Below are 26,280 nucleotides of genomic sequence, written 5' to 3'. Positions count from 1 at the left end.
ACAGTATCAAATTTTTAAAGGTAGGGTCTGAAACAAACATCCCGATTTGAAGGTGTATGCTGCACTTTAGTTAACAGAAACTATCATTGCAGATTTATTTGCCAAAGAAAGAAAGATTCAAGTTAGTTTAATTATTTCTTAAAGTTTTATATGTTTCTTGGTATAAAGGCACATAGCTTAAACAGACAGATAGTAAAGGTAAAAAAACTCTGCCCTTGGATGTGGAAAGATTTATTTATATACAAATATATCGGCCCAGATCCTCCCATCTCCTGATCGTCAGAGGCCGGATTTACGACCTAAGATGTGTGTTGAGACCCCGCAGAAGTACCGATGCACCGACTCCATGGGAATTGCCCAAGAAGTCTGAACTTCCGATGGGAAATTCCCCTGCTCCCTGGGACCCTCCGAAAAGGTCTCCATCTCTGAATTGGAATTGGAGGCTTCGGACAGTTCTGACTCACTCACCTGAATAGTTATCCAGGAAATATCAGAAAGAAAAATCCCGGTCTAACTATTGGGTAACTATACAACTGATCTGCCAATCACTCACATTAAACCCCCCCAGAAGAAACCCTCACGCCCACCCCCCACCCCCCACCCCCCCCACCAGAGGAAAGCTGAGGGGTTGGTGTTCGGGGCAGGGGAGGTGTTTTCCTGCAGGGGGAGCTCTTGTTTCTGTTGTGCACAGCGTGCCCAAACTTGAGGGACCCTCCTCTCCAGTTGGCAGGCATGCCCGCTGTGGTATACCCAGTGGCTTGCCGAGCTGGGGTGTTATCCCCACTGTGAGTACAATACCAGTGGTGGTGGGCTGAGATCTTTAAGTGGCCCTCAATTGGCTGCTTAAGACCTTCAATTGGCCTCGTGACTGGGGTGGCGGGGGGGCAGTGGAGGATGGGTGGCACGCGGACGGTTGTCCTCAACCCCTCCACCCTGGACTTACTTGGAGTGATTCGGGAAGGCAATGAGCTCTCCACCCCGAGTCTTACTGCTCCATTTTTTGGCTTCCCCACCTCCCCACATGCTCCTGGGAGGACATGGGCATTAAATTCCATTCTATGAATGTGGGAAAACAAAAGACAAGCTCTGCTACTTTAACTGTTTCTTCCAAGAAAATAAAAATTGACCTTTCTTGAGAAGCAGTCAGCTCTTATAAGGAAACTGGTCCAACAATAAGTAATGGGCCCAGGAACTTGGAAACACCCAGTTTTGAAATTGATCTCTGCACTTGAATGTTGAAATCCAAGGTGCAGCCAATGAACCTTGGGCCTCATTTCCACGAAGGGGAGAGCAGTTAGGGGGTCAAGAAGGAAGCAATGGTCAGGGAGTGAGGGGGGATAGGATGAAAAGTAGTCGTGGTTGGAGGGAAGGAAGCAACAGTGATCGAAGGGTGGGGACATGGAGGAAGTAGCAGCGGGGACTGGGGGACTGGTGCCCGGCAACTCCTATGTCCACAAGGAAAGTCTGGGCATTTTTTCTGCTTCTGCTCTGCCTTGGAGAAAACAGTTTATAAAACACAAGAAGAGTTAGCTTTGGGTTAGCAACAAAAGAGTTGCCTTGCCAAATGATCCTCTCTCAACTGACCAATGATCAAAATATAGTCATGGCTAGTGTATCCCAGGTGAATAGTTTCAACTTGAATAGATTATGGGTGGAATTTTCCATGCCCGCTGGCATCGGGTGTCATTGTAGGTGGGAGCGGAAAATATGGCGGAAAGGCAAAAATTTGGTTTCACAATGTCATGAAATGAGTTTCCAGTTGTCCACTCTGCCCATCAATGGTGGGCTGCATTTCCCACTGGGAGATGTCGGAAACTTCGTTGTAATACATCTGCATATCATTATAGCCCAACTGGCGAGAATCACCCCCCCCCCCAACCCCACACCCACCCCCACCCCACCCCACCCCACGCTAGATCATCCGAGAGTTTCACAACAGCATTTGTAAGGACCTGGTGAGCTGCACTTCAAGGGGAACTCAGAAGTGAATGCACAGTAACATTGCACAGCGCTTGCGAGAGACGTCTGTTGGGCTTCAAGGTTAAAGCACCGCACGTTCAGGCAAGGGCACAGGCAAGCCGGTTTTTCCTGGATGGCTGGCTGACAGTGTGGTGCCAAAAGGTTGCCCTGTGGTTGAGGAGAATTGGGCGGGGGGGTAGAAGGGCAAGGGCTGCCATGTGGTTGAGGTGAGTTGGGAGGGGGCACAAGGGCTGCACTGTGGTTGATGGTAGTGCACAGGCACGTGCAGGGCGCGGGGAGGATGGAGGGAAGCAGCCAAGCATTAAAGAAACCTTGTACAAAGTGACCATTCCTCCACAGCTGAGTCAGGTCAGACGTAGCTACATTAACATGCTTGGAGTCGGGCCTCCAGCTTATCTACTCACTCAAGCAACGCAGAGGCATGAAAGTGCCACCAAGTGCTCCAGAGCTTTTCAGCCCTCGGGCACAGATTGCAAACTAACGAGCATTTTAACGGACTGCAGAACAGTTGGATGCCTACGCATGGTGTACAATCTCCTTGCGAAAGCTGGCCATGGAGCAGTCAGTAGTGGAGACGCTCACAGCCCCTTGCAATATCATCATTCAGGTTTGTACCAGTGTCCCCCTTGATTCAAGCTAACAGTGCAGCCTTGCAGTGTGGGTTAGGAGAATGCCTGCACCTGAGCTGAGAGCACAGCATGCAGTGCAGCGGGCAAAGCTGCTGCCAATCGGTCAGGTGGAGTGGGGCAGAGATGGGTGTGGTCTCAGACAGCCATGCAGGGCACAAAACTCTGGCTATTCAAGTGGTGGCCAGCACTCTCTAGGATGCATAAAGGGGCCTTCAAACTTAACCATGGCAGGTTCTTAGAGCACCCATGCTAATCCACATGTCTCTCTCTTTCATCCTGCAGGAGGAGTACATCAGGAGCATGGTGCCTGGTGACCTAGCTGTTTGCCTCATGGCATACAGAGAGTGGAGACGACGGTGAAGAGAGCGATGGAGGCGCTTAGCTGGGAAGAGAGAGGAGCAGCACCCTCAAAAAGAAGGGACGGCTGGAGCTCCCCCAGAAGTCACTGAAAAGCCACAGCGAGCCTTCGCTGGTTGGCGCCTAGCAAGACCCAGGGTCTAGACGCTGCCTTTCATTCTTATAGGTGACGGAGAACAAATGTCGGTGAAGATTGCGCGTGTCCAGGGAACTGGTCAGTCACATCTGCCACCTGCTGCAGGATTTAGCACCACAGGGACATGGAGGACATCCACTCAAGTTTTTACGCCAGTGGCTCCTTTCAGGGCTCCACAGGTGACCTCTGTGGGATATTGCAAACTTCCACCCACAAATGCATCCATGAGGTCACAGACACCATCCTCGCGAAGGCACACAACTTCTGTGCATTTCACCCAGGATCAGGAAAAGTCAGGAAACAAGAGCACTGGGATTTGCCCAGATCTCAGTAAGCCTTAGATCCCTGATGTCTTCCAGGGTCCACAGAGGCTGCAGGGATGGCTCCTTGGGGATAAGGGCTACCTGCAGAGGACATGGCTGATGACACCCGTGCAGCGACCTCAGGCTGCAGTTGAGACTGGATGCCCTGTGAATGGGGACAGGAGATGTGGTCCATTCATATTCCTCTAAGGTAATTCAATGGTCTCTTGTAGACTGTTTTGTCTCCACTTAGTGGCTTTGGGATTTATCGCGTACAGTGATGCAAATTTTCAACTATCTTAGAAGCTGTGGTTTCAAGTCACTGAAATGTGATTTCAGTCTTGCTAAAATCACTAAAATCAATGGTTTTCAGCCAGCAAATTTATAAAGTCATGTTCTACAAAGCATAGATTCGTAACAGACTGGATAGCTCATTTGGTACTATTACCAAATAGGGATGCTAGACTTTGTGTTCATGAAAATGCTCTTAATGAGGAATCCAAAAAGTATCACAATAAAAGTATCACAATTTATTGAAACTTGCACAAATGCTATGAAATAGGAAGTTCAGTTTCTGACTGTTGCCGTGGCAACTGTGTAACAATACAGACACAGCAACTGTACTCAACATTTCTCAATAGAATTTACTCAATGAAACAAAATTAGATGGAATTGCATGGAATATACAGAGCAGAACCAGGCCATTCAGCCCAATTAGTCTGTGCTGGTGTTTATACTCCACGGGAGTTTCTTTCCATTCTGTCTAAAGCACCTCAGAATTTCAGCCTATCTTTCTATTCCCTTTTCTCTCATGTACTTGCCTAGTTTCCTGTTGAATGTATCTGATCCATTTGCCTCGAGTACTTCCTGTGAGTTATGCATCTCTGATGTCTTCAAGCTTCGAGCTGTGTATAACTGATCTCACGTGCCTAGTCTTAATAAATGAACCCATAACATGTTTACCCAATCCTTTATGAATGATTGGTGCCTTGTGTCTTATACACTAAATAAACCCATGGTATTATATCATTGTAATAACACAGTAGTAACTATCTTGTATTTATGGCTGGTCCTCTTGTTCACTCAGCAAAAATATATTTGAATCATAATAAGAGGGACATTTTTTTCAGGCTCTGCAGCAGCTGGAGGCCATTGAAAAAACTAAACAGGTAAGTTTTTTTTACACTGACTTAATTTGGAGCCAGAAGTGCTCCTCCTTCTTCCATGTTCATACTGTTGGCTTGAACTCACCTTCCATTCACCTTTTTCCTGGACATACCTGCTGACCAGCTTGGTGTTTGAGCCCGTTAAAATTTGAAGGGCCCAGACAGGCGAGGTACATCGATGTGCCTGCCTCTAGCCTGATTTATTTCAGTGAGGCCCAAAGTTGAATTTAAGCTGATCCTTGGGCCTCTTTTTCCTGGCATATGATTCCAGTGCATTGACCGTGTCATCCCCATTATAAGACATTATTTGAATTTAAGCCCATATGAGTTCACAAAATGGATTGCAATGTTACACAAAGTTGTGGAAATTATGGCCAAGGTTTTAGTCAATTGTCCTTAATTTTCTTTGGTTGAGATGTTGAGAGGTGTATAATTACTAGCTCCAAAGATTACATTGGAGTTGGTACTTAAGAAAATAAAGCTGCACTTTTCCAAAGTTTAATCGCTTGGCGGTTAAGTAAAAGCTAGAAAGCATAAAAAAAACCCAAATCACTGTCGGATTGCCCCTTCACTCCTACTTTTCTGAACCACGACCAAGCTCTGCGTTTCTGGCTGGGTCTTCCAACCCCGGCTTGTTCAAAAATGTGGAGCAGTCTTTCATCGAACTGCTTCTTCATAGCGCTGGATAGTTGGGGTGAAAACAAGCCATGGCCCCTTTTTACAGTACTAGCTGCGTATTCTGGTAACTTTGGGGCATTTAAACAGCTTTTCAGTGTGTTAGTGAATGGGTGTATGAGTATATGGTGAGGGAATGGGTGAATATGTAGGTGTGTAAGTGGATAGGGTGGGTGAGGTAAGTGGGTAAATAAGCAGCTGGCTAGGGTGGTAGCTGGGATGGGCAGCTGGGACAGGAGGCAACTGGATAGGGTGGCATGTGGATGGGTGGCAGTTTGGGTAGGTGGGTGAGGTGGCAGGTGGGTCAGTGAGTAGTCGGGTCAGATCGGGGGGGGTTTGTCAGATTGGGGACTAGTCAGGTTGGTTAAGGGGGGGTAAGGGTGAGTCGATGGGAGTCGGGGGGGGGGAGCTCTGTAGGGAGGTCAGGTGGTGGGGCTAGTCAGGTTAGATCACAGGTGAGTCAGAGGGTCAGTGGGAAGTCAGGGGTCAGGTGGAGGAGCTTGGTGGCGGGGGGATAGTCAGGTTGGAGCGGGGGTGAGAGTCAGCAGGTGAAAGGGAGAGTTGGTGGGACATGGGTTGTATAATTACCCATGAGTTAGACTAGGACTTTTCCGTCTCACATTTTCTGGGTAACTATCCAGGTAAGTAAGTAGGAACTGACCAAAGTCTCTGTCTCTAACTCAGAGTCAGAACTTTTGTGGAGGGTCTCAGAGAGCAGGGGAATTGCCCATCAGAAGTCCAAACTTCCTGGGCAATTCCCATGGAGTCAGTGCATCGGAACTTCTGAAGGGTCCTGAAAAGCATTTTGGGGTGTTATGATCTGGAGACTGGAGGATCTGGGCTGACTAGTCTTGACAGATAAACTTTGCTATGAATTTTAAAGATTTTGCTAGATTTTGCTGCAAAATAAAATTTTAAATGGTGTGAGAAAATCCCAGAAGGCAAAAACGGCCCGGGCTAGTGCTCTTATTTCCCAGTTTTTACTGGTGTTCCATTTCAAGCTATACAAGACCAGTTCGGAAAAGTATTCTTATTTCCCAGTTTTTTTCTGTTTTTTCCTTCTGGGATATTTTGAGCTCTTGATTGGTAAACCTTTCAAAATATGTTTGGTGAAATATGGGCCTGAATTTTTCCCGCGTCGGGCAGGCTCGGCAGGAGGGGGTGGGGGGCAGTCGAGGAGCACCCCGCTGCCCGCGATCGGCTCCGAGCCGCCATTTTACGCAGGTGGGCCAATTAAGGCCGGCCCAGCGTGATATATGAGCGGTAGTGCTCCTGTGCGGGCGGGGGGAGGAGGGAGAGGCGGGTCCAGCACTCTTTCGCGCGTGTGCACAAAAGAACGCTTCAATCTCCCTGAGGCAACTCCGTGCCTCAGGGAGATTGAAGCACTTTTGAAAAAAAGTTACGAATGTAATAAAAATTTAATGAAACACGTCCCCTCATGTGACTGTGTCACATTAGCTGGGACATGCTTTTATTTTTCAGAAAAACTTTTCATTTATTTCATAAAACCTTTAGGAAGCCTCATCCCGCTTGTGGATGAGGTTTCCTAAAAAATGTAAAGACCGCTTGGCCTTTTCGCCTGCCCGCCAACCGTAAGGTTGGACGGGCAGTGTAAAGTTGACATTAATTTCTTCGTTAATGGCCTTAATAGGCCTTTCATTTATCGGTATGCGCACAGCCAACTCTAGCGCGCACCCACCGAACGGAACATTGTGATGATGTTGGGACGCATGCCCGACATCATCGCGCATCATTTTGCGTGTCGGACCCGCCCCCACACGCCGACTGAAAAATCCCGGCCATGAAAATTCTTGAATAGTATGAATATTATTTTGAAGAGAGGAAACCACAAGGCAAAGCTGGGTTATTTTTTGAAAAGGCAATTAAGGGTACACATTGGCACAGGCAATAACATTAACTGGTCAAAAACTAATTCATTTTTATGACTCATTTAATTTTTATTGTATTATCTAGGCACCCTCTGGTAATGTCATGAAGTACTTGTCATCTTGGCACAGAATGATAGCAAAAGGCCAGAGGATACTCCCAAAATATCAAAAGACTAAAGAAGCTAAAAATGTTCACATATGTACCTTTTTCCATGGTGTATGCATTTTATCACCACAGGGTGAAAATTAACATGGAATCTATTTGAATTTTTTCGGCAACCTACAGCAAACTGATGAAGTGGTCCTCATGATTTTGAGGCTCTAGACTCCCATACAATTGTCGGACATACTGCAAGATGGTAAACTGTAGGATTGCAGCAGGCATTTGGATGCAACTTCCCAAATTAGACAAAGGAAAACAGACCAGAGCTGTCCCTAGGAGGTAAGTAGAGGGCACTTGTGATTTTGACCATGAAGGATGTGGGTCCCACGGTGGCTGCAGCAGTACTTTTGTAGGCCCAAGAGGTGCCTTCCTACTGCTTTAAGGCCCACAAAAATAGACTTAACTTTGCAGGACCTTTTCTCTTGCATCGCCCATAGATCTGGTTGCAGTCTCTATTGTTCAGCCTGTGAATAGTTTCGACCTAAAATGGCCATAAGGTCCTACTTACATTGGAGGACCTCAGTTACCATATTAGCTGAAACTGGCAGGCGCATTGGACACCTATAAGTATGGCCCTTCTAAAATGGTGCCAACGGCAATGACAGTATTATCAGTGTTAGACAGCGTTACTGACCCCATTTCAATAGGCTTACGTTAGCATCATGTAAAAGTGGTGAAATTTAACATGTGAGTGAAGCTATCACAAAAATATTTAACAGGCTTATATCAAATTTCTCTCTCTGCTAGTTTAAAAGAAGCATTAATATGTTTATTTTATTAGGTTGATGCCTCTGATGCAATGCATTTCTTGCTTAATGCTTCGGTAGTACAAAATATGCTTTAAAGCCACAATTTGTTTCCTATTTAAGGAAAGGTAGATGTTAAAATATGTTAAGGAATTTTGCATCAGGTTTCCACTGACTAATGTTTAAATATTGCTCTTATGATTTACATTTAATTCTTATGATTTACATTTAATTCTAATTATTTGCATTTAATTCTAATGATTTGCATTTAATTCTAATGATTTGCATTTTAATATCACTTTGAAAATCTTTAACTTGTATCAGTTGAATGTTCTTGGTAATCAATGTGCTTTACTATAGTTCTTGTGTATTGAATGAACCTTAAGAATGATCCCAGGAAAGGTACTGGTGTTAGTGTGCACCATTTGCTTGCCTGATGTGTCAATGCCTAGCAGATTTTGGTTGTGCCACCAGAACTTCGACAGCTATTTTGCTTGGGTGGAGTAATTTTTTAATGTTCTAGATGACCTGTCTATACTTCTATATGAGGTGAGGGAAAGTTGTTGTTGATATGCCAACCAGCTGTTGGCAATGAGTCGGAATCTTGGACCATGTGGTTGATTTTAACCATACCCTTTAAATGTGTAGATCAGGACCTGGTGACCTCCTTAGGCCTGCAGTTGTGATTTTAACACTGGCCCAAAAGGGGAAGTTGCTGCAGTTTTCCCACTCAGGTAATGTCAATTGAAAAGAGGAGCAGAAACAGAAGAATCCATTCAGGATAAGTTTTGTTTTACTTAATATGTCATGTACTTTATTACAACTGGAGGCCACCTTGCTAATTTTATGAATGTGATCTACCAGTGGGGAGCCTCGCCTGCCAATAGCAGACATGTGAAATTGTGGATTCACTGCCCATGATTTTCTGAGTAGAGTCAATAGGTGAGGTTCTCCAGCATTAACGCACATTTGTACAATTGATCCTGGTGTGTGTGCTGTTTCAGAAGTGGAAATCCCATTTGCCAACAAACATATTGGGTTGGATTTTACAGGGTGCCATGGTCCCCATGCCTGGGTAAAAAGCCATGAGGGAGCCCACCCACAACCTGATGCCTGATTTGCAGCAACTTAATGGTGGGAGCAGCTTTAAGGTGAGACTTTCACCCTTATGTCATTTTAGAGAGCTGCCAATCAGATGGCTGGCAGAACTTTAGTACCGGCAGAGCCACTCAGAGTGGAGGCCACATCTGGGACTACAGGCAGTTCCACCATGTTGAGGAGCCTAGGTAAGTATGGGGTGCAGTGTCTTGCCGAGGCCTGCCAACTTGTCCTGGCAAAAGGATTGAAAAAATGCCCACCTTACTGGCCCCGGTGCCCCCAGACCACACTCACCTGGTTGGGAGACCACTGTCCTTTCATGCATCCTTCTTCTTCTAGGAGCAGTCCTAGCAGCGTCACTGCTCCCAGTGGCACTGCTAAACTGCCAGCGCTCTGATTGGCCAGCAGTTCTAGCAGCTCTTAGGGGCAGATGGTTGTCGTTTAAAGGGAGGGCAGGCCCAATGGACCCCCCACCCAAAACGCACCTGGAGGTTGTGCAAACGGCCGTGGTGGGATCGCCCTCAGACCTTCCAGTCCACAGTTGGTACCCCTGCTGCGAGCATAAAATTCAGACCATTGAAGGGGCCTTGTTATGTTGTATGGCACTATACAAGTGCAAATATTATTATATTAAATCTGCACAATGATTTCTTCTGTCAGGATTTTTTGTGGATTTTATTTCAGCCATTAAGTGCATTTTTTGATCATTCAGTTGCTTTCCAGTTTGCACTATGAGGAATACTGCTTGACATGATTCTTTTTTTGACAATTACAGGTATTACTGAGAAAATTCAGTGTACTGTTTAACTCCTCGAACAATGATGGATATGCTGTAGCACAGGTGAGTGACATGCTTTATCACTCAGTAAAATTCCCATTTACACCGCTCCCCACCCATTTTGCAAGCTTATTGCAAGCAGCACAGATCAAGTTGCTCATTTGCATAGGCAATGTTTTATATTGGTCCAATATCAAAAATGTCTGATTGGATGTCTTAAATTTCAACCAGCAGCAGGACAAAACCAATGGATTTTTTAAAGAAGTATTATCAGTTGTATATAAACTAAGTGGATTAAGTTTAGCAGCTATGTCTACAGTATCTTTTTGGCTGTCTGTCTAACTATGGTCCAGATTCATCTCTAGAAAGTCTGTGTGGCTACAATACAGCCCTCTCATGCACCTGGGGAAGTTCAGTGAAGTTTGTGAACAAATGAAATAGGAGGAGATTCTGATGCTGAGCCCTGCCTCCTGTATGTTGTCTTCGAATTTCCTGAGGTTTTCCCTCAAGAGTGGGTAAAATGCTTCTACGTACTAGAGGTGCAGACAAAATGTCACAAGAGAACAGGATGGGGAAGGGCTGCTCTTCCAACCTAATTTTCCAACTGGTTTGCTGGAAAGATGCTTCGTCATAGAGATGCCTAAGAAAGCTACACAACTCAGACCACTTCAAATCAAAGGGTTTACAAGCAGCAGACCATAAGGTAAAGGCCAAATAAAGGTAAACAAACTTTTTCTTCAGGGCTGGAGATTTTTGGCTGCCATTTACGATTATGATGCCACTGTTGGCGGCCATGTCAGGCCTGCAGCAACAGTTCTGGGAGCAAACCACTGTCAGAGGGCAGGCCTATGTTGAAACCACACCTGGGCCGTACAAGTGACCTGAGCCAGAGTCAGGTTAAGAAACAAGCCTATGAAGCAGATGCCCAGGGCCCACAGCCAAATATGTGTCCCAATTCACAGTGCCCAGAAAAATGCTCACAACCCTCGGATTGAAATATTCTAGCATTTAAATACACTGTCAGAATGAAATGAGGCAGGGTTCAAGTTGTATTGGATTGAGGGTGTTATTCAGATGATATGGAGGGGCCCAAGAATCATCTCTGCCTGAACTCAAAAAACGTGACTGAAAATCATCACCCACCATGTAGTTTCTCGAGATGACATAACTTGGCCTAAATCCAGCAGCGCCTGATGGACACTGAGTGAAGATTATTATTCTTGTATTAAATAGCAACAGATCATAATGCATGGATGACAGCTGCTATTTACAAGAACTGGCTTGGCAATGCACTTATGACACAAATTCAGAAATTTAAACCATCAATCAGAAGAACTTGGAACTTTAACCCTTTTTTTTAAAGAACTTAAATATTTACCCATTAGAATTGGATCTGTTATCAACTTCTCTAACACTCTCATGCCAGCCTCCCAAACTTAATCTGATAAAATTCAGTTCCTCAAGCACTCTGCCACCCACATCCAATCCCACACTCTGCTGCTCACACAGCAGTCCATTTCTCACCAATCTCCACATCTACTAGTTCACTGACTTCAAAACTGTCATCTTTTGCCACGTAGATTTAACATTCTTCTGGATGGAAAGTTGCTGAAAGTGTGATCTGATAACATTGCATCAAGGGAAACAGATTATCGAGGACCTGAGTGAACAGGGAAAGCAACTGTCTATCTCCTTAACTAATCAGATTGAAAGATTGTGAAATTAGCAGGCCAGGGACTGAGAACAAAGTGTTACTTAAAGTGGGTAAATTCAAAGTCAAATCAGATACAGAAAGATAAATAATCAGATGGAAAGAAGTAATAGATACAGATAGAAAAAAATGGAAAGGAAAGATAAGAATGAAAATATATATATTTAAAATCTCCAACAATTAAAACCTAAAGAAGTGAGATTCCACACTCATAAATAGTTAATTTTCAGTGCCAGAGAGATTGTTTGGCAGTAATTAACAATTGGGTAATTAAACTAGAATGAACAACAGCTACCTTTCTCATACAAGTTCTTATCTAGCACCCAAATACAGCAACTTCAAGCCATTCGTGCATTTCGGTATTAAAACAGACAGTAAGATATCATTTTTACGAAGCTAACAGTGAAGCAGTACAAATTTTGGAATTTTGAATTTAATTGTGCATTAGTCCCCTGCTTGAACTTGCTGTACTATTTTCACATATTAGCCTCACCAGTAACTTTGACAGGAAAATTTGGGTTGTTGTATCTGTGAGAACATGACACCTGTTCAGTTATCATGTCATAGGCCCAGTCTCTAGCATTGTTTATCAGTTCCACCAGTTGCCTACTGGAATTCCCCCAAAAATTTGGGGACCACTGATTTATAGTAATTCAGAAGTAAAATGGATAATACATGAATATGTCAACAATTTAACATGTCCTGCTACTCTGTTAATTCGCTTTAAAAGAAAAAAGCCAGTTGTCTTTACATGTATGCCAAGGTACCAGAAAGGGTTGTTTTAGATATCTCAGTATCAGGAGTAGATTACTAAACATTTTAATAAACTGTTATCAGAAGATGGGTAAAAATTGCACCTTTGTAGTTGAAAACTAGCTTGAAAAAGCCAATAGGTGACAGAATTGTAAGTTTCAATATAGAGTGAACAAAATTAATCTTTGTCATGGAAGCATAGAAAGGAATTGAGGAAAATAGGAACAGAAATAGACCATTTAGCCCCTTGAGCCTGTTCCACCATTCAGTGAGATCATGGCTGATCTGTGAACTAACTCCATATACCTGCCTTTGCTCCATATCCATTAGTACCTTTGGATAACAAAAGTCTATCAATCTCAGATATAAAATTTACAATTGACCTAGCAACAACTGCCATTTGTGGGATATAGTTCTAAACTTCTACCAGTTCTGTGTTTGACATATTTTCAGAACTGGCTGGGAATGTAATTTTTTTTTAAAAAAGCAAATGCAACTGCAGGTGGTATTAGCTCATCCATAACACAGGCAGTGTGATTGTGCCTTGACAAGCTAACTCATCAATAGCCCACAAGCAACTAAAAGATAGATTTTAGAAATCTTCTTCATAACTACTCTGAAACTTAATGGTACTATTAAAATCAAATTCTTTTAGAACGGATTATGCAGTAGATAACCTCTATAAAGGCATTTTTCCTATAATGGACCCAGTTGAAAATATGGTCAAGGTGAAGAAAATTATCATACCAGTTTTTTGCATGACTGAAAAAGGATGTATAAGTCACAAATGCCAAAGACATAAGCGAGTTAAATGATGTTCCACTTGAGTGAAGGAATGTCTGTGGCACTCTATCAATGATGTAATATTCTATTCATTTCATGGATGATTTCTTTTATGTTTCATAACGTTCCTTGCAAATCAGAACATTAAGTGACAATTCACTACAGGGAACTATCACATTGCTAGGCAGTGAAATTAACATTTACAGCTGTGATAGAACTATTCAATTCACAATGAACCACAAGTTTTGACAAACTAAATATCAGAATATTACACTTTTCAAATCAGTGACTTGATGAACAAAAACAAAAGGATTTTAAGTCATCCTTAACATAAACCATGTAATCTTTCTTTTCCTAATCAAATATAGAATGATGGAATCAGAATCTGATTATAAGGCAATCATTTAATTTATGTGATACCATGATCTATGTTAGGCCATCTTGAACAATTAACAGCCATCATCTAAACAGAAAAAAATACATTCAGAGAACAGACAACATTCTTAAAATCATTCCAGTGTATCTCTTATTATTTATCATATCTCAGATAGGGATAAACAGAGGATTATATTACTGTTTTGTGTAAACAGTGCTCATGTGCATGATGACGTATAATCAGACTAAATATTGTAGCATGATTGAAGCACGTTTACCAAGAGGTGATCTACATTAGTATCACAAGGAAATTGAAGCTTTTTTTTGTTTGAGCCTCAAAGCATATAATTTTAAACCTGTGGTTTAAATACAATTTAAATCTTTCTAATGTTAATCATCTTTCTGATATAAAATACAAGTGTTATGGAAAACAAATTGAACAGAAACTGTACAATTCTGACGTACCTTTGTTGTATTTGTTGGTTGGTATCTGGACATCACTTAAGCTGACGTTAACCGGCAGATTGTTAAAATGTTCATTGGGTTCCAAAATAAATTCCTTCCCAAGTTCCACGTAGTTGCCATTTTCGTCTTTTTCATTTATTAAAACGGCATTGAAGTATTCATACTGAAAACAAAGTAGGTTCATTATGATTAATCAGTTCAGTGAAATTCATGCAGAAGAAGTGCTTGACCATAACAAAACATTAGAAATACATTTTAGTCAGCAGGGGGCATGCACACAGTTACTTTTACTTCATATTATAATACAGCACAAATTATTAAACACCTTAAATAGTGCTAATGTAACAATCTAAGGGAATTACTGAACTAACAAATATTTTGATGTTTAATAGATATACAGCAACCCCAGGAATAATTAAGCCACGTAAATTGTTATTAATGTTATTTGTTACGTTATATTCTTTTAATAGAATTGTTGGGGGGGGGGGTGTGGAGAGAGGGGGTAGAATTTCTATTCATTTCTGCCAGTAATATCAGCACAATCAGGGTAGAATTGGCCAAAGCAGTGCAAAAGATTGCAGCATTTAAATAGAATGAGTCACACCCAAAACCACTTACATTCATGTTTACTGCAATCTTTTATGCTGGTTTAAGATTCGACTCATGGCCTACCCACAAAACAGGGGTGCCTTCAGGTCAAGATGACAAGATTCCACCGATTGCGCTGGTTCCGGAAAGCTCTTCAAATTATTCTCATTTTCTTAGGCATGAGACAATAGGAGGCACATTCTTAAAAGTCTTTTTTACTTCGTATTCTAGTCAACTTACCAAGAAACTAACTACTGTACATCAAAGAAACTATTAATTGATTCCTCATTGTTGAAAAAAGAGACATTTTTTGTTGAAGCTTTTTGTCTTGTACTCATCAGGACATTTTGCAAGAATATAAATCCAAGGGAGACAACAAATTTCTACAGTTGGAGAAGAGAGCACTGCTGATTGGTTGGCAAATGGACTCTGATTGGTAGAGGCGTTGCCAATCAGCACTGTCTTCTCCTACAGTAGAAATTGGTTGTCTCCCTTGGATTTGGATTCTTGCAAAATGCCCTAATGAGTACAAGACAAAAAGCTTTGACAAAAATTGTCTCTTTTTTCAGCAATATTCAATTTCTATACTACCAAACGACTATTCGATTCAGCATTGTCTTTTTAAGACATTTTCAGTGACTTTAAATCAGATTACTCACAGGTGGAGGACTGGACTTATTAAAAATGCTCATTTTGGTCATAAACCGATGTTAGCGGGAAGGCAGGAGGTGAGTTACTCGCCACAGAATTCCTAGCCTTTGACCTGCTCTTGTAGCCACAGTACTTGTATGGCTAGTCCAGTTCAGTTTCTGGTCAATGGTAACCCCCAGAATGTTAATAGTGGGGTAGTCAGTGATGGTAATGTCATTGAACATCAAGTTAGAGATGGTCATTGCATGGCACTTGTGTGGTGTGAATGTTACTTGCCACTTCTCAGCCCAAGCCTGGATGTTATCCAGGTCTTGCTGCATTTGGACATGGACTGCTTCAATATCTGAGGAGTCGCGAATGGTACTGAATATTGTGCAATCATCAGTGAACATTTCCACTTCTCACCTTATGATGGAAGGAAGGTCATTGATGAAGCAGCTGGCCCAGGGGATTTAGCAACCTTCAATCCAGTTAACTTTTCAAGTATTACCTCTTTACTAAGATAATAACCTCCTTACTAATCCTAATTTATCTTAGTTCCTCAGTTTCACAAGTCCCTTGATTGCCTAGTATTTCTGGGACATTTTCTGCATCTTCTTCCACCAAGACAGATGCAAAGTAACTGTTTAGTTTCACTGCCTTTTCCCTGTTCACAACTATAAATTCTCCTGTCCCTTCCTGTAATGGGCCCACATTTGTCCTAACTAATCTTTTCCAGTCTTTTACAGTCCATCTTTATACTCCTCACTAGTTTGCAATCATATTCTCCTTTTCCTTTCTTAATCAGTTTCTTGGTCCTCCATTGTTGTTTTCTAAATTGTTCCCAATCCTCAGGCTTACCACTTTTTCCAGCATTCTTATAAGCCACTTCCTTTGGTCTAATGCAATCTTTAACTTATTTTGTTAGCCATGGTTGATTTACCTTTCCCTTTGGGTGTTCGTGCCTTAGAGGAATCTGTTGTAGTCTGCGTAGTATTTATTTAAATACTACCAATTGTCTGGTTACCATCAAATCTTTTAGTGTATTTTCCCAATCCACCATAGTCAACTTTCCCCTCATACATTCATAATTTATTTTCTTCAGATTTAAGACCTGAGTTTCAGAATGAACAATATCACATTCAAACTTAATGCAACATTTTATCATATTATGGTCACTATTTCTTCAAAGGCTCCTTTACAGCCAGGTCATTAATTAGCCCTTTCTCATTGCACAAAACTAAATGCAAAATGGCCTGATCCCTAGTTGGCTCCTCAACATAGTGCTCCAGAAACCCATCTCATGTACACTCCGGGAGTTCATCCTCTACAGCATTAGTGCTGATTTGGTTAACCCAGTCTACGTGCAAATTGAAGTCACCCATTATTACCACCTTACACATGTTATATGTATCTCTAATATTCTGATTTATATCGTGCCCAACATTACCATTACAGTTTGGTGGCTTATTTACAACTCCCACCAATATCTGCTGCCCCTTGAGGTTTCTTAGCTCCAACCAAACAGATTCTATATCTTGATCCATCGATCTAAGATCCTCTTTTACCAATGTACTGATTTTGTCCCTTATTAAGACCCCACCCCCTTTTCCTTTTTGCCAATCCCTCCTAAATGCCGAATACCCTTGGATATTCAATTCCCAATCTTGATCACTCTGTAACCACATCTCCGTAATGTCAATTAAATCATATGCTTCAATTTGTGCATTCAAATCATCAACCTTTTTGCGAATACTACCTTTTTGTACATTCAGATAGAGTGCCTTTAACTTTGCTTTGTTAACTTTATTCTCTATTCTGATTCAATTTAATGCTTGCATATACTTTCTCTGTCTTCTATTTCTGCTTTCAACTTTTCTACTTCCTTTACCAGTTTTGCTTCCCTAGAATATGAGCTCCCTCTCAGGTTGCCATGCCCTGGCCCATCTAATATAACTCTCCCCAACAGCAATAGCAAATCTCTCTGCATGGATGTTAGTCCCGATCCTATTAATGTTTTTTAAAATTCATTTTACGGGATGTGGGCGTCGCTGAATTTATTGTCTAATATCTAATTGCCTTTGAGAAGGTGGTGGTGAGCTGCCTTCTTGAACCACAGCAGTCCCTGTGGTGCAGGTACACCTGTAGTGCTATTAAGAAGGGAGTTCCAGGATTTTGGCCCAGTGACAGTGAAGGAATGGCGATATATTTCCAAGTCAGGATGGTGAGTGGCTTGGAGGGGAACTTCCAGGTGGTGGTGTTCCCACGTATCTGCTGCCCTTGTCCTTCTAGATGGTAGCGGTCGTGGGTTTGGAAGGTGCTGCCTAAGGAGCCTTGGTGAGTTTCTGCAGTGCATCTTGTAGGTGGTATACATTGCTGGCACTGTTCGTTGATGGTGGAGGGAGTGAATGTTTGTGGATGAGGTGCCAATCAAGTGGGCTGCTTTGTCCTGGATGTGTCGAGCTTCTTGAGTGTTGTTAAAGCTGCACTTATCCAGGCAAGGGGAGAATATTCCATCACACTCCTGACTTGTGTCTTGTAGGTGGTTGTCATGAAGAGATATTAATGTTTATAATGTTATTGGAAATTATTTTTAAAGTGGAATTGTAGTGGGGTCTGTGTCTATTTGTGTGTCTGTGTGTGTCTTAATTGGATTAAAGTCAGCTAGTCTGGGTGCTTTAATGCATAGTAGTTTGAGGTGTTAATTAGGTAAAAATTAGGGAGATAAAAGGTAAAGTGTAAATTTGCATTTTTTGAATAAAGTATTCAAGAGTGGGAATAAAATCTTGCACCTAGCTGGGAGAAGCCAAGCAATGTGTTTATGTTACTAATAAAACTAGTGGGATGAAAATGTTATTGTTAGAAGATGTGAAGAAAAGCCTAGCGATAGCATAGAAAATTTACATTTAAAGGAAAAGCTAGGTATAAACAGAAAGGACTTTGTGTGTGTAAGGCAGAGGCATTTAAGATCTAACCAGCCTGTAAGCCTTCAACTGTGTCTGCAAAGGAACCAAATTGTAAGGAACTTTATTTTGAATTTGTAAGGTCAAATGTGCTTTGCCTGGTAACTGTTTAAAGTCTACGAGCAGAATTTCCGCCTGGGCGGGCGGGCGAGTGCCTGAGCCGCTTGAGCGTGAAATGACGCGCGTTGATGTCAGGCGAGTGTCCCGATGTCAACGCGCAGTCGCGTGATAATTCGGTTGGCGGGCACACGCGGGAATCGACAGCGTACCTGCCAATAATTAAAATCCCTGTTAAGGCCATTAAATTATCAGTTAGGTTAAATGTTTCGCTGCCTGTCCAACCTTATAGTTGGCGGGCAGGCAAAAAGGCCAAGCTGCCTTTGCACTTTTTAGGAAATCTCATCCACAGGCGGCATGGGGTTTCCTAAAGCAAATAAAAATAAAGTAAAAATTTTAAAACTTAATTAATAACCTGTCCCTGCTCATTTGACAGAGTCACATGAGGGGACATGTTTAATTATATTTTTGATTTCTTTATTTCTTTTAATAACTCTTCATTGCCCTGAGGCAGCTCGAGCCTTGGCCCCGATTTCTCCCATTCCGCTGCTTCCACACAGGTCCGCCACCTCTCCGACTCGAAAGGTAGGTGTAGGCCTTAAGCCTCAGCACTGATTTCTCCCACTCTGGGCTCCTTTCTCGCAGGTCTGCCGTCTCTCCAACTCCCAAGGTAGGGACATAACAGAACTGTGTGTGTAATTGCATCACAGGACAGCAGCGGTTCAGGGAGGTGGCTTATCACCTTTTCAAGGGCAATTCGGAATGGGAAATAAATGCTGGCCTTGCCAGCAACATCCACATCTCATGAACAAATGAAAATAACTCCCATAGCAGGATCACCCCCCCACCCCTCTTCTTTCCGATATCACTGGTTCTGACATGGATCACAACTGCTTCTTCCCCCTCCCTTTCTAAGTTCCTTTCCAGATACTTTGAAATATCCCTTACCCTAGCATTAGGTACACAAGACAGCCACCTGGACATCCTATTACAATTGCAGAGGATACCCTGTATCTAAATCTATCTCAAGCATTTTAAACATTCACTGTATGTCATTAGCTTTATAATATAAAGTTGTGACTACTAAAAGCTCGACTATTAAATGAATATTATCAAAGCTATTAAACCACACTGAAGACCAAAGTTCCAAATGTACTAAAGGTGATGAATTTAATTTCCAACACGTTAATTGCCTTGAATTAATTTCTCACTCAAGTATCAATCCATGGCACCATTCTTATAATGAGGTTTCCCACAAATCCTACATTGTGCCCTCCACACTCCCACTGCCCCGACTAACACAGCAGCCTTGTGGCTTCAGCAAAATCTTTGAAAGTCTGCTGTAAGTAGATAATTAGGGGGCTACAGGGTATCTTCTACAACCACAATGGGATGTCCAGGTAGTTGTCTTGTGATATAATCACAACTTAGAAAGGGAAGGGAAAGAAGCAGTTGTGATCCATGTCAGAACCAGTGACACCAGAAAGAAGAGGGAGGTGGTCCTGCTGGGGAATTATTTTTATTTGTTCATGAGATGTGGGTGTTGCTGGCAAGGCCAAAATTTATTTCCCATCCCGAATTGCCCTTGCAAAGGTGAGAAGCCACCTCCCTGAACCGTTGTTATCCTGTGGTGCAATTACACACACAGTTCTGTTAGAAAGGGAGATCCAATGATGTTGACACAGTGATGAAGAAGGAATGGCAACATGTTTCCAAGTCAGGATGGTGTGTGATATGGTGTGAAACTTGCAGGTGGTGACGTTCGCATGCATCTGTTGCCTTTGTCCTTCTAGGTGGTAAAGATCGCGGGTTTGGAAGGTGCTGTTGAAGAAGCCTTGGTGATTTGCTGTATTGCATTTCGTAGCAATGGTGTGCCGGTGATGGATTGAGTGAATTAATAGAAGCTAAGCACTAAATTAAAAGGCTTTGAATAATTAGCAGCTTTGAATAATTATTCAAATGAGCTACAGGGGAAATTTTAGGTCTGTCATTGCAATGCTCCACTGTTGCAATTTGTGCCAACAATGCAGCACAAAAGCCTCAATTGCAGTGCTAACAAAAACCTATTCCAAGGTTTCCAGAAAGGAGTTAAATCAATCAATAGAATACAAATTAAGCATAGCTTCACAATTCTGCTCTCTAATGCAGTACAATAATAGTATCTGTCATCATACTGCTTACACTAACAATAGGGTGCGACCCTCAAAATGGACCGGGCCTCCCACCAGAACTATTGGCAACTAGCATTCTATTAGAAAGCTACCCAAAGTCCATGTGGAGAGGAAAAATCTACCCAGTGTAACAAAAGAGTTCAGTATAGCTGAAAATAATGAATTGGTCCAGGAGCTCCTCCAGCTAATTGCAGATCAAATGACTTCCATGATGTGAATGTCCTCCCTGAGTTCAAGGACTGCAGCATCTCATCTCGTTTTCATTGAAAGTGGATGTTACAGGATGAGTGGAAGCAGCAGTGACGTTATTATTGATTGTCTATAACCCAGTGAAGAAAACTGCTGCTCATGGTGCCTGGCAACTTGAAAGCACTTTCATTCTGCTGTTCATATATCATTATGTTTCCAAACACCTACTAAGTAAGACTCACTTGCAAATATCATGCATAAGGAATTCAATTGAAGAATGTATTCCCTGCAGGAATGAGCACGTGTCCACATGAGAACAGAAAATCAGATGATCATTTATCAAAATATTTCAACCAAAAATGTAATCAGTACCAGGTCATTTCCATTCTTGCACTGTGAAGAGATTTTCAGGCTGATTTGAGCTCAGGTAACCTTCATCAGTTGCAGCCACATTACCTTATCCTTGTACTGCAGCATTCGTCGCAGCTCATGTATTTCCAAAATAGAGTCATCAATTACCAAGACGACAACCCGTCTATCAGTTCAATTAATCAGTAGTGATTAAAAGCCATGGCTATTTTAAGTATGACTCACCAATAAGTGTGGACAGTTAAGGTGAAAAAGTTTTGCTTTTCCATTTTAAGCTGCAGCCATTTACCAAACTAAAGCAGCAAACCTCCAGCACTCAAGAACCAGATTATTAAAATTGAAGAAGTATGGTGAAATTCCATGAAATTTACAGTCAATGACTATAACATTTGCTCAGATTACATACTAAAATTATCATAAGACATATATGACATTACACTAATTAAACAAAATCATTATTGCTCTAATACAATGTGCAAGTAAAGAGTTATCCATAAGTTTATGAATTTGGCTATGTTATATTATCAGTAAGAATTGGTGATAAATACCCACATCGTTCTTGTGTACCATCCTACAGCCAATTAAATACAGACATTGAAATAAATTGGAAGACAGTTGTCTGCTATTCTTCTGAGCTGTGTAATGAAATGTGGCACAGAGAGAACAAATCTCAAACAAGAAGATAAGGGCATAAAATGATGATAATTGCTAAAAAAAAGTATCTTTACTTAGGGAGGGAGGTGAGCCACAGTTAACTTCATAAAAGTGATGCCATGTCTAAGTAATGCAATGATGCACTGTTGAATAGTTTTCATGAAAATAATGTCCCTTTTTTAGCTGCTCATTTCCTGCTGGTCTACTAAAAGGACACCACGATGATGGCCTGCATATACTAAATGTCTTTAGCATGTATGTCATATAATTAAACCTCGACTCATTTGACATTGTCAACTTTTTCTTTATCTCCTTATAGTTTGAATTTTATTACAATCTTGATTGTGCCACTTGTGCAGTCATAAATATATGTTAGGTTCCCAATCATTGATACTGCCATCATCAGTCGGGTGCACTGAAGGATGCTGGTACACATAATCCAGGCAAAATGCTGTGGATTTTCAGACCAATATAAATTAACAATGCCTTTGGCAAGTGGATGACCATTGGATAACATATCGATGGTGGATTTTGGATTAAGCGTGCCTTTGATTTGTCCATCACAATCTAATTCATATCTAACTTATTTTCCATGCTCCTTTATCTGTTTGATAAGTATACCCTTGAGGTAGAAACTAAAATAAACTGCATACCATCTCTAAACTGATTCCTGGCAATTAGACAGGAAAAGAAAAAGGAAGAAAAAATAAGTTCCATTGCAACTGCTCAGTTCAAAGCAGGGATGTCTCCACCTGTTTGAGAGAGAAAGGTAACTGCCTTTGCAGGTTATAAAGTTCATGAGTATGTTGATCATGTATTGTCCTGTGATCACAGGGCCCTATGTTAACAGAGAGCATATCCTAGAAGAGTTGAATTGTGGACATTCTTCTTTTCTGTCATTTTTTTTTGTTCCAGGTTACCATGCAGAGACTCTGATTATTGGGAGGGTTTTATTTGGGCAATATGCTTGAAACATGGGTTACAGCAATCTGTATATCTTCTCAAGACATTTCTCAATAATTACTTTACACTCAGATGGTCACACATGCTCTCCATTGACCTTGAAAACCATTTAAAAATCTGTCTATTATATCCAAGCTAAGAAAGTAACACAGACAATCTAGAGCAAGAACGCTAGAAAAGGATCCACAACCATAATGTCAACTCCTCTGCTCTCTTCACAGCGGTCGTCTGACTTACTGAGTATTTTTTGCTTTTCACCGTTTGTTTTGTTTTATGTTCAGTATAGAGCTCTCTATGCTAGCATATACGCTTGTATTAAGGGGAGGTGGATTATGGTTGAAATAGGTGCTGGAAGTTTTTTTTATTTGTCCTTAGGATGTGGGCCTGCATTTATTGCCCATCCATAATTGCCCTTCAGAAGGCATGTGAGCCAACTTCTTGAGCTGCTGCAGTCCTTGTGGTTTAGGTTAAGGAGGGAATTCCAGGATTCTGACCCAGCGACAGTGAAGGAATGGCAATATAGTTCCAAGTCAGGATGGTGTCTGGCTTGGAGGGGAACATGCAGGTGTTCTCCTGCATCTGCTGCCCTTGTCCTTCAGATGCTGTCGAAAAAGCCTTGGTGAGTTGCTACTGTGCATCTTGTAGATGGTACACACTGCTGCCACTGTGCGTCGGTGGTGGAGGGAGAGAATATTTAAGGTGCTGGATGCGGTGCCAATCAAGAGGACTGTTTTATCTTGAATGTTGTCAAGTTTCTTGAGTGTTGCAGGAGCTACACTCATCCAGGCATCACATTCCTGACATGTGCCTCACAGATGGCGGAGTCAGGAGATGAGTTACTCACTGCAGAATTAACAGCCTCTGACCTGCTCTTGTAGCCACAGTAGTTATATGACTGGTTCATTTCATTTTCTGGTCAATGTTGGTATGATCTGGTGAGGGATGTTAACATTTAAAGAAGAAATCTGAACAACCAGCGATTAGCCAATAAAACTACACCACAAGATTTCATGTTTTTCGACAAAAGCAAACTTTATTGTATACCAAAAAGAATTAAACAAGGCAAGCACTATTACCTTCACAATATAGCTTATAAAGACTTACACTCACTTCTACTTTCTATTTCCTTATCTTAAAAATTTTTTAAGAATCATTCACTTCTCCTGGGACCAACTCAAAAGGGACTTCTGCCCTCACGTCAAAATTCAGCCCTTAGTTTCAAGCATGCCAGGCCAGTGGATGAGCTACTTGGCCATTATATATGTGTGAGGTACATGTCAGGGGCAGAACTTACCCAAAGAAGTTCCATTTGGCATAGGTCCTAATGAAGGAAATTAGCATACTAACAAAGTTAGTGCTGGACATGTGCATAGCCTCCCTATTACCTGCCGTTTCTTCATTTCATGATATCTGATGCACTGCAAATCATGTGTGCAGTTCTCTAGTCAACCAACTCCACTTACCAAGTTTGAACACTCATCTTGTTGATGCTATATATTTTATATATTTAATTATATTTTTGGATTATTATCAATTCTATGTTGTGCTGTGAAGAATGAAATGTATGGAGGATAATTAATAATTACTGTTGAATGTAGGAAATGAAGTAGGCCATTCAGTCCCTCGAGCCTGTTCTGCCACTGAGTTAGATCATGGCTGACCTGTATCTTAAGTTCCATTATTCACTTTGGTCTGTAACCCTTAATACCCTTGCCAACAAATATCTGTCAATTTCAGTTTTAAATTTTTCAATTGATTTAACCACATTAGCTTTTTGAGGAAGGGATTTCCATATTTGGGTGAAGAAGCTTACTGGCATCGCCCCTGAATGGCCCAGTCCCAATTTTAAGGCTATACCCCCTTGTTCTGGGCTGTCCCACGAAAGGAAATTGTTTTACGCTATCTACCTTATCAAATTATTTAATCATCTTAAACACATCAGTTATATCATCCCTTAATCTTGAGGGAATACAAGCCTAGTGTGTACAATCTTTCCTCATAATTTAACCATTCTATCATTCTGGCAAAACTGCACTACACTCCCAGTGTGGGTGGCTATTAGAAACAGATTGAATGGTTGTGCATCTCCATGTCATAGGATCCAACCTTTATTACTTATAAGTTGCATTTTACTTCACCTATTTAGTTCTTTTCATCCTTGTAGTGGCAAAGAGACATCCACTCACACTTTTGTAAGAAACAACAGATCTTCAGTTGCAGAATATTATATCGTGCTTCACATGGTATAAAACACCTGGCACTACAAAATAGCATATTCTCTGGCTTACAGTGAGGAACACCTCAGGATATCCACTACTGGTTTATAGGAATGGCAAACAATACTATCTACAGTAAAGGCAACTTGTTGATGTTGCTGTGAATAAACAAATATCAAGAACATTAACAAAGGTTTTCTCAGGAGTGGTAGCTTAATGGTTCTACCTACTTGTTTAAGATCTATCTATCCATGAAAGTATTGGTAAGAGTGACTACCATACAATCCTTGTGGAGACGTAGTCCCATCTTCACACTAAGGACACCCTTCATCATGTTGTATGGCAAATGGGATAAGCTTGGAACAGGTCACGCAGCTCAAAACTGAGCATTCATGAGGCACTGTGGACCATCAGCAGCAGAATCGTATTCAACCACTCATGGCCTAGAATATCCCTCATTCTGCTATTACCAACAAGCCAAGGGATCAACCATGGTACAATGAAGAGCATAGGAGAATATGCATGGAGAAGCACCAGGCATACGTAAAATTGAGTTACCAATTTGCAGAAGCTACAGCTCAAGGCTACATGCATGCTAAATAGTGGGAGCAGCCTGCAACAGACAAAGCAAGCAATCCCACATCCAAAAGATCAGATCAAAGCTCTGCTGTCCTGCCATTCTGCAATCCAGTCAGGAATGGTGGTGGACAATTAAACAATTAATGGGAGGAGGGGGTTCTATGAACACCCCATCCCCAATAATGGGGGAACCCAGCACATCAATGCAAAAGACAAGGCTGAAGCAGACCGGAGACTGAGAATGGGATAGCTGTTCTCTGCAAAAAGATATCAATGGTTTGGTTGAGTGGGCGGAAAAATTGCAAATGGAATTCAAGCCAGAAAAGTGTGAGGTAATGCATTTTGGGAGGGCAAACAAAGCAAGGGAATGCTTAATAAATGGGAGGATATTGAGAGGGGTTGAGGAAATGAGAGACCTTGGAGTGCATTTGGCAGAAATGCCAAATGGATGATTCATCTTGACCTCCTCTTGCGGTCCCCAGCATCACAGATTTCAATCTTCAGCCAATTTAATTAGCTCCACATGATGTCAAGAAATGGCTGAAGGCACTGAATACTGCAAAGGCTATGGGCCCTGATAACATCCCGACTGTAGTACTGAAGGCATGTGCTCCAGAATGAGCTGCAATCTTGGTCAAACTGTTCCAGTACAGCTACAACACCGGCATCTATTCTACAATGGAAAATTTCCCAGGCATACCTGTCCAGACAAAGAACAAACCCAATCCAGCCAAATACCGCCTCATCAATCTACACTCAATCATCAGCAAAGTGATAGAATGTGTCATTGACAGTGCTATCAAGCAGCATTTATTCAACGATAATCTACTCACTGATACTAAGTTTAGGTTCTGCCAGGAACACTCAGCTCCTCCTTATAGCCTCGGTCCAAACG

General features: G+C 41.8%; 1 protein-coding gene across 1 annotated transcript in view; it reads right to left on the bottom strand.

Moving 5' to 3' along the window:
* The window catches only part of cacna2d3a (calcium channel, voltage-dependent, alpha 2/delta subunit 3a), a 1,007,885-nt gene that overhangs the window by 591,205 nt on the left and 390,400 nt on the right, over nt 1-26,280 (bottom strand). Inside the window, exon 5 of the mRNA XM_078543510.1 lies at nt 14,007-14,169. Within this exon, the coding sequence (XP_078399636.1) occupies nt 14,007-14,169 (163 nt within the window). The remainder of the gene's footprint in view (nt 1-14,006; nt 14,170-26,280) is intronic.

The sequence above is a fragment of the Cetorhinus maximus genome, chromosome 6 (genome assembly GCF_964194155.1).
Source record: "Cetorhinus maximus chromosome 6, sCetMax3.hap1.1, whole genome shotgun sequence".
Lineage (NCBI taxonomy): Eukaryota > Metazoa > Chordata > Chondrichthyes > Lamniformes > Cetorhinidae > Cetorhinus > Cetorhinus maximus.
Note: the sequence above shows the minus strand (reverse complement) of the source record. Positions and strands in the feature narration are given on the sequence as shown.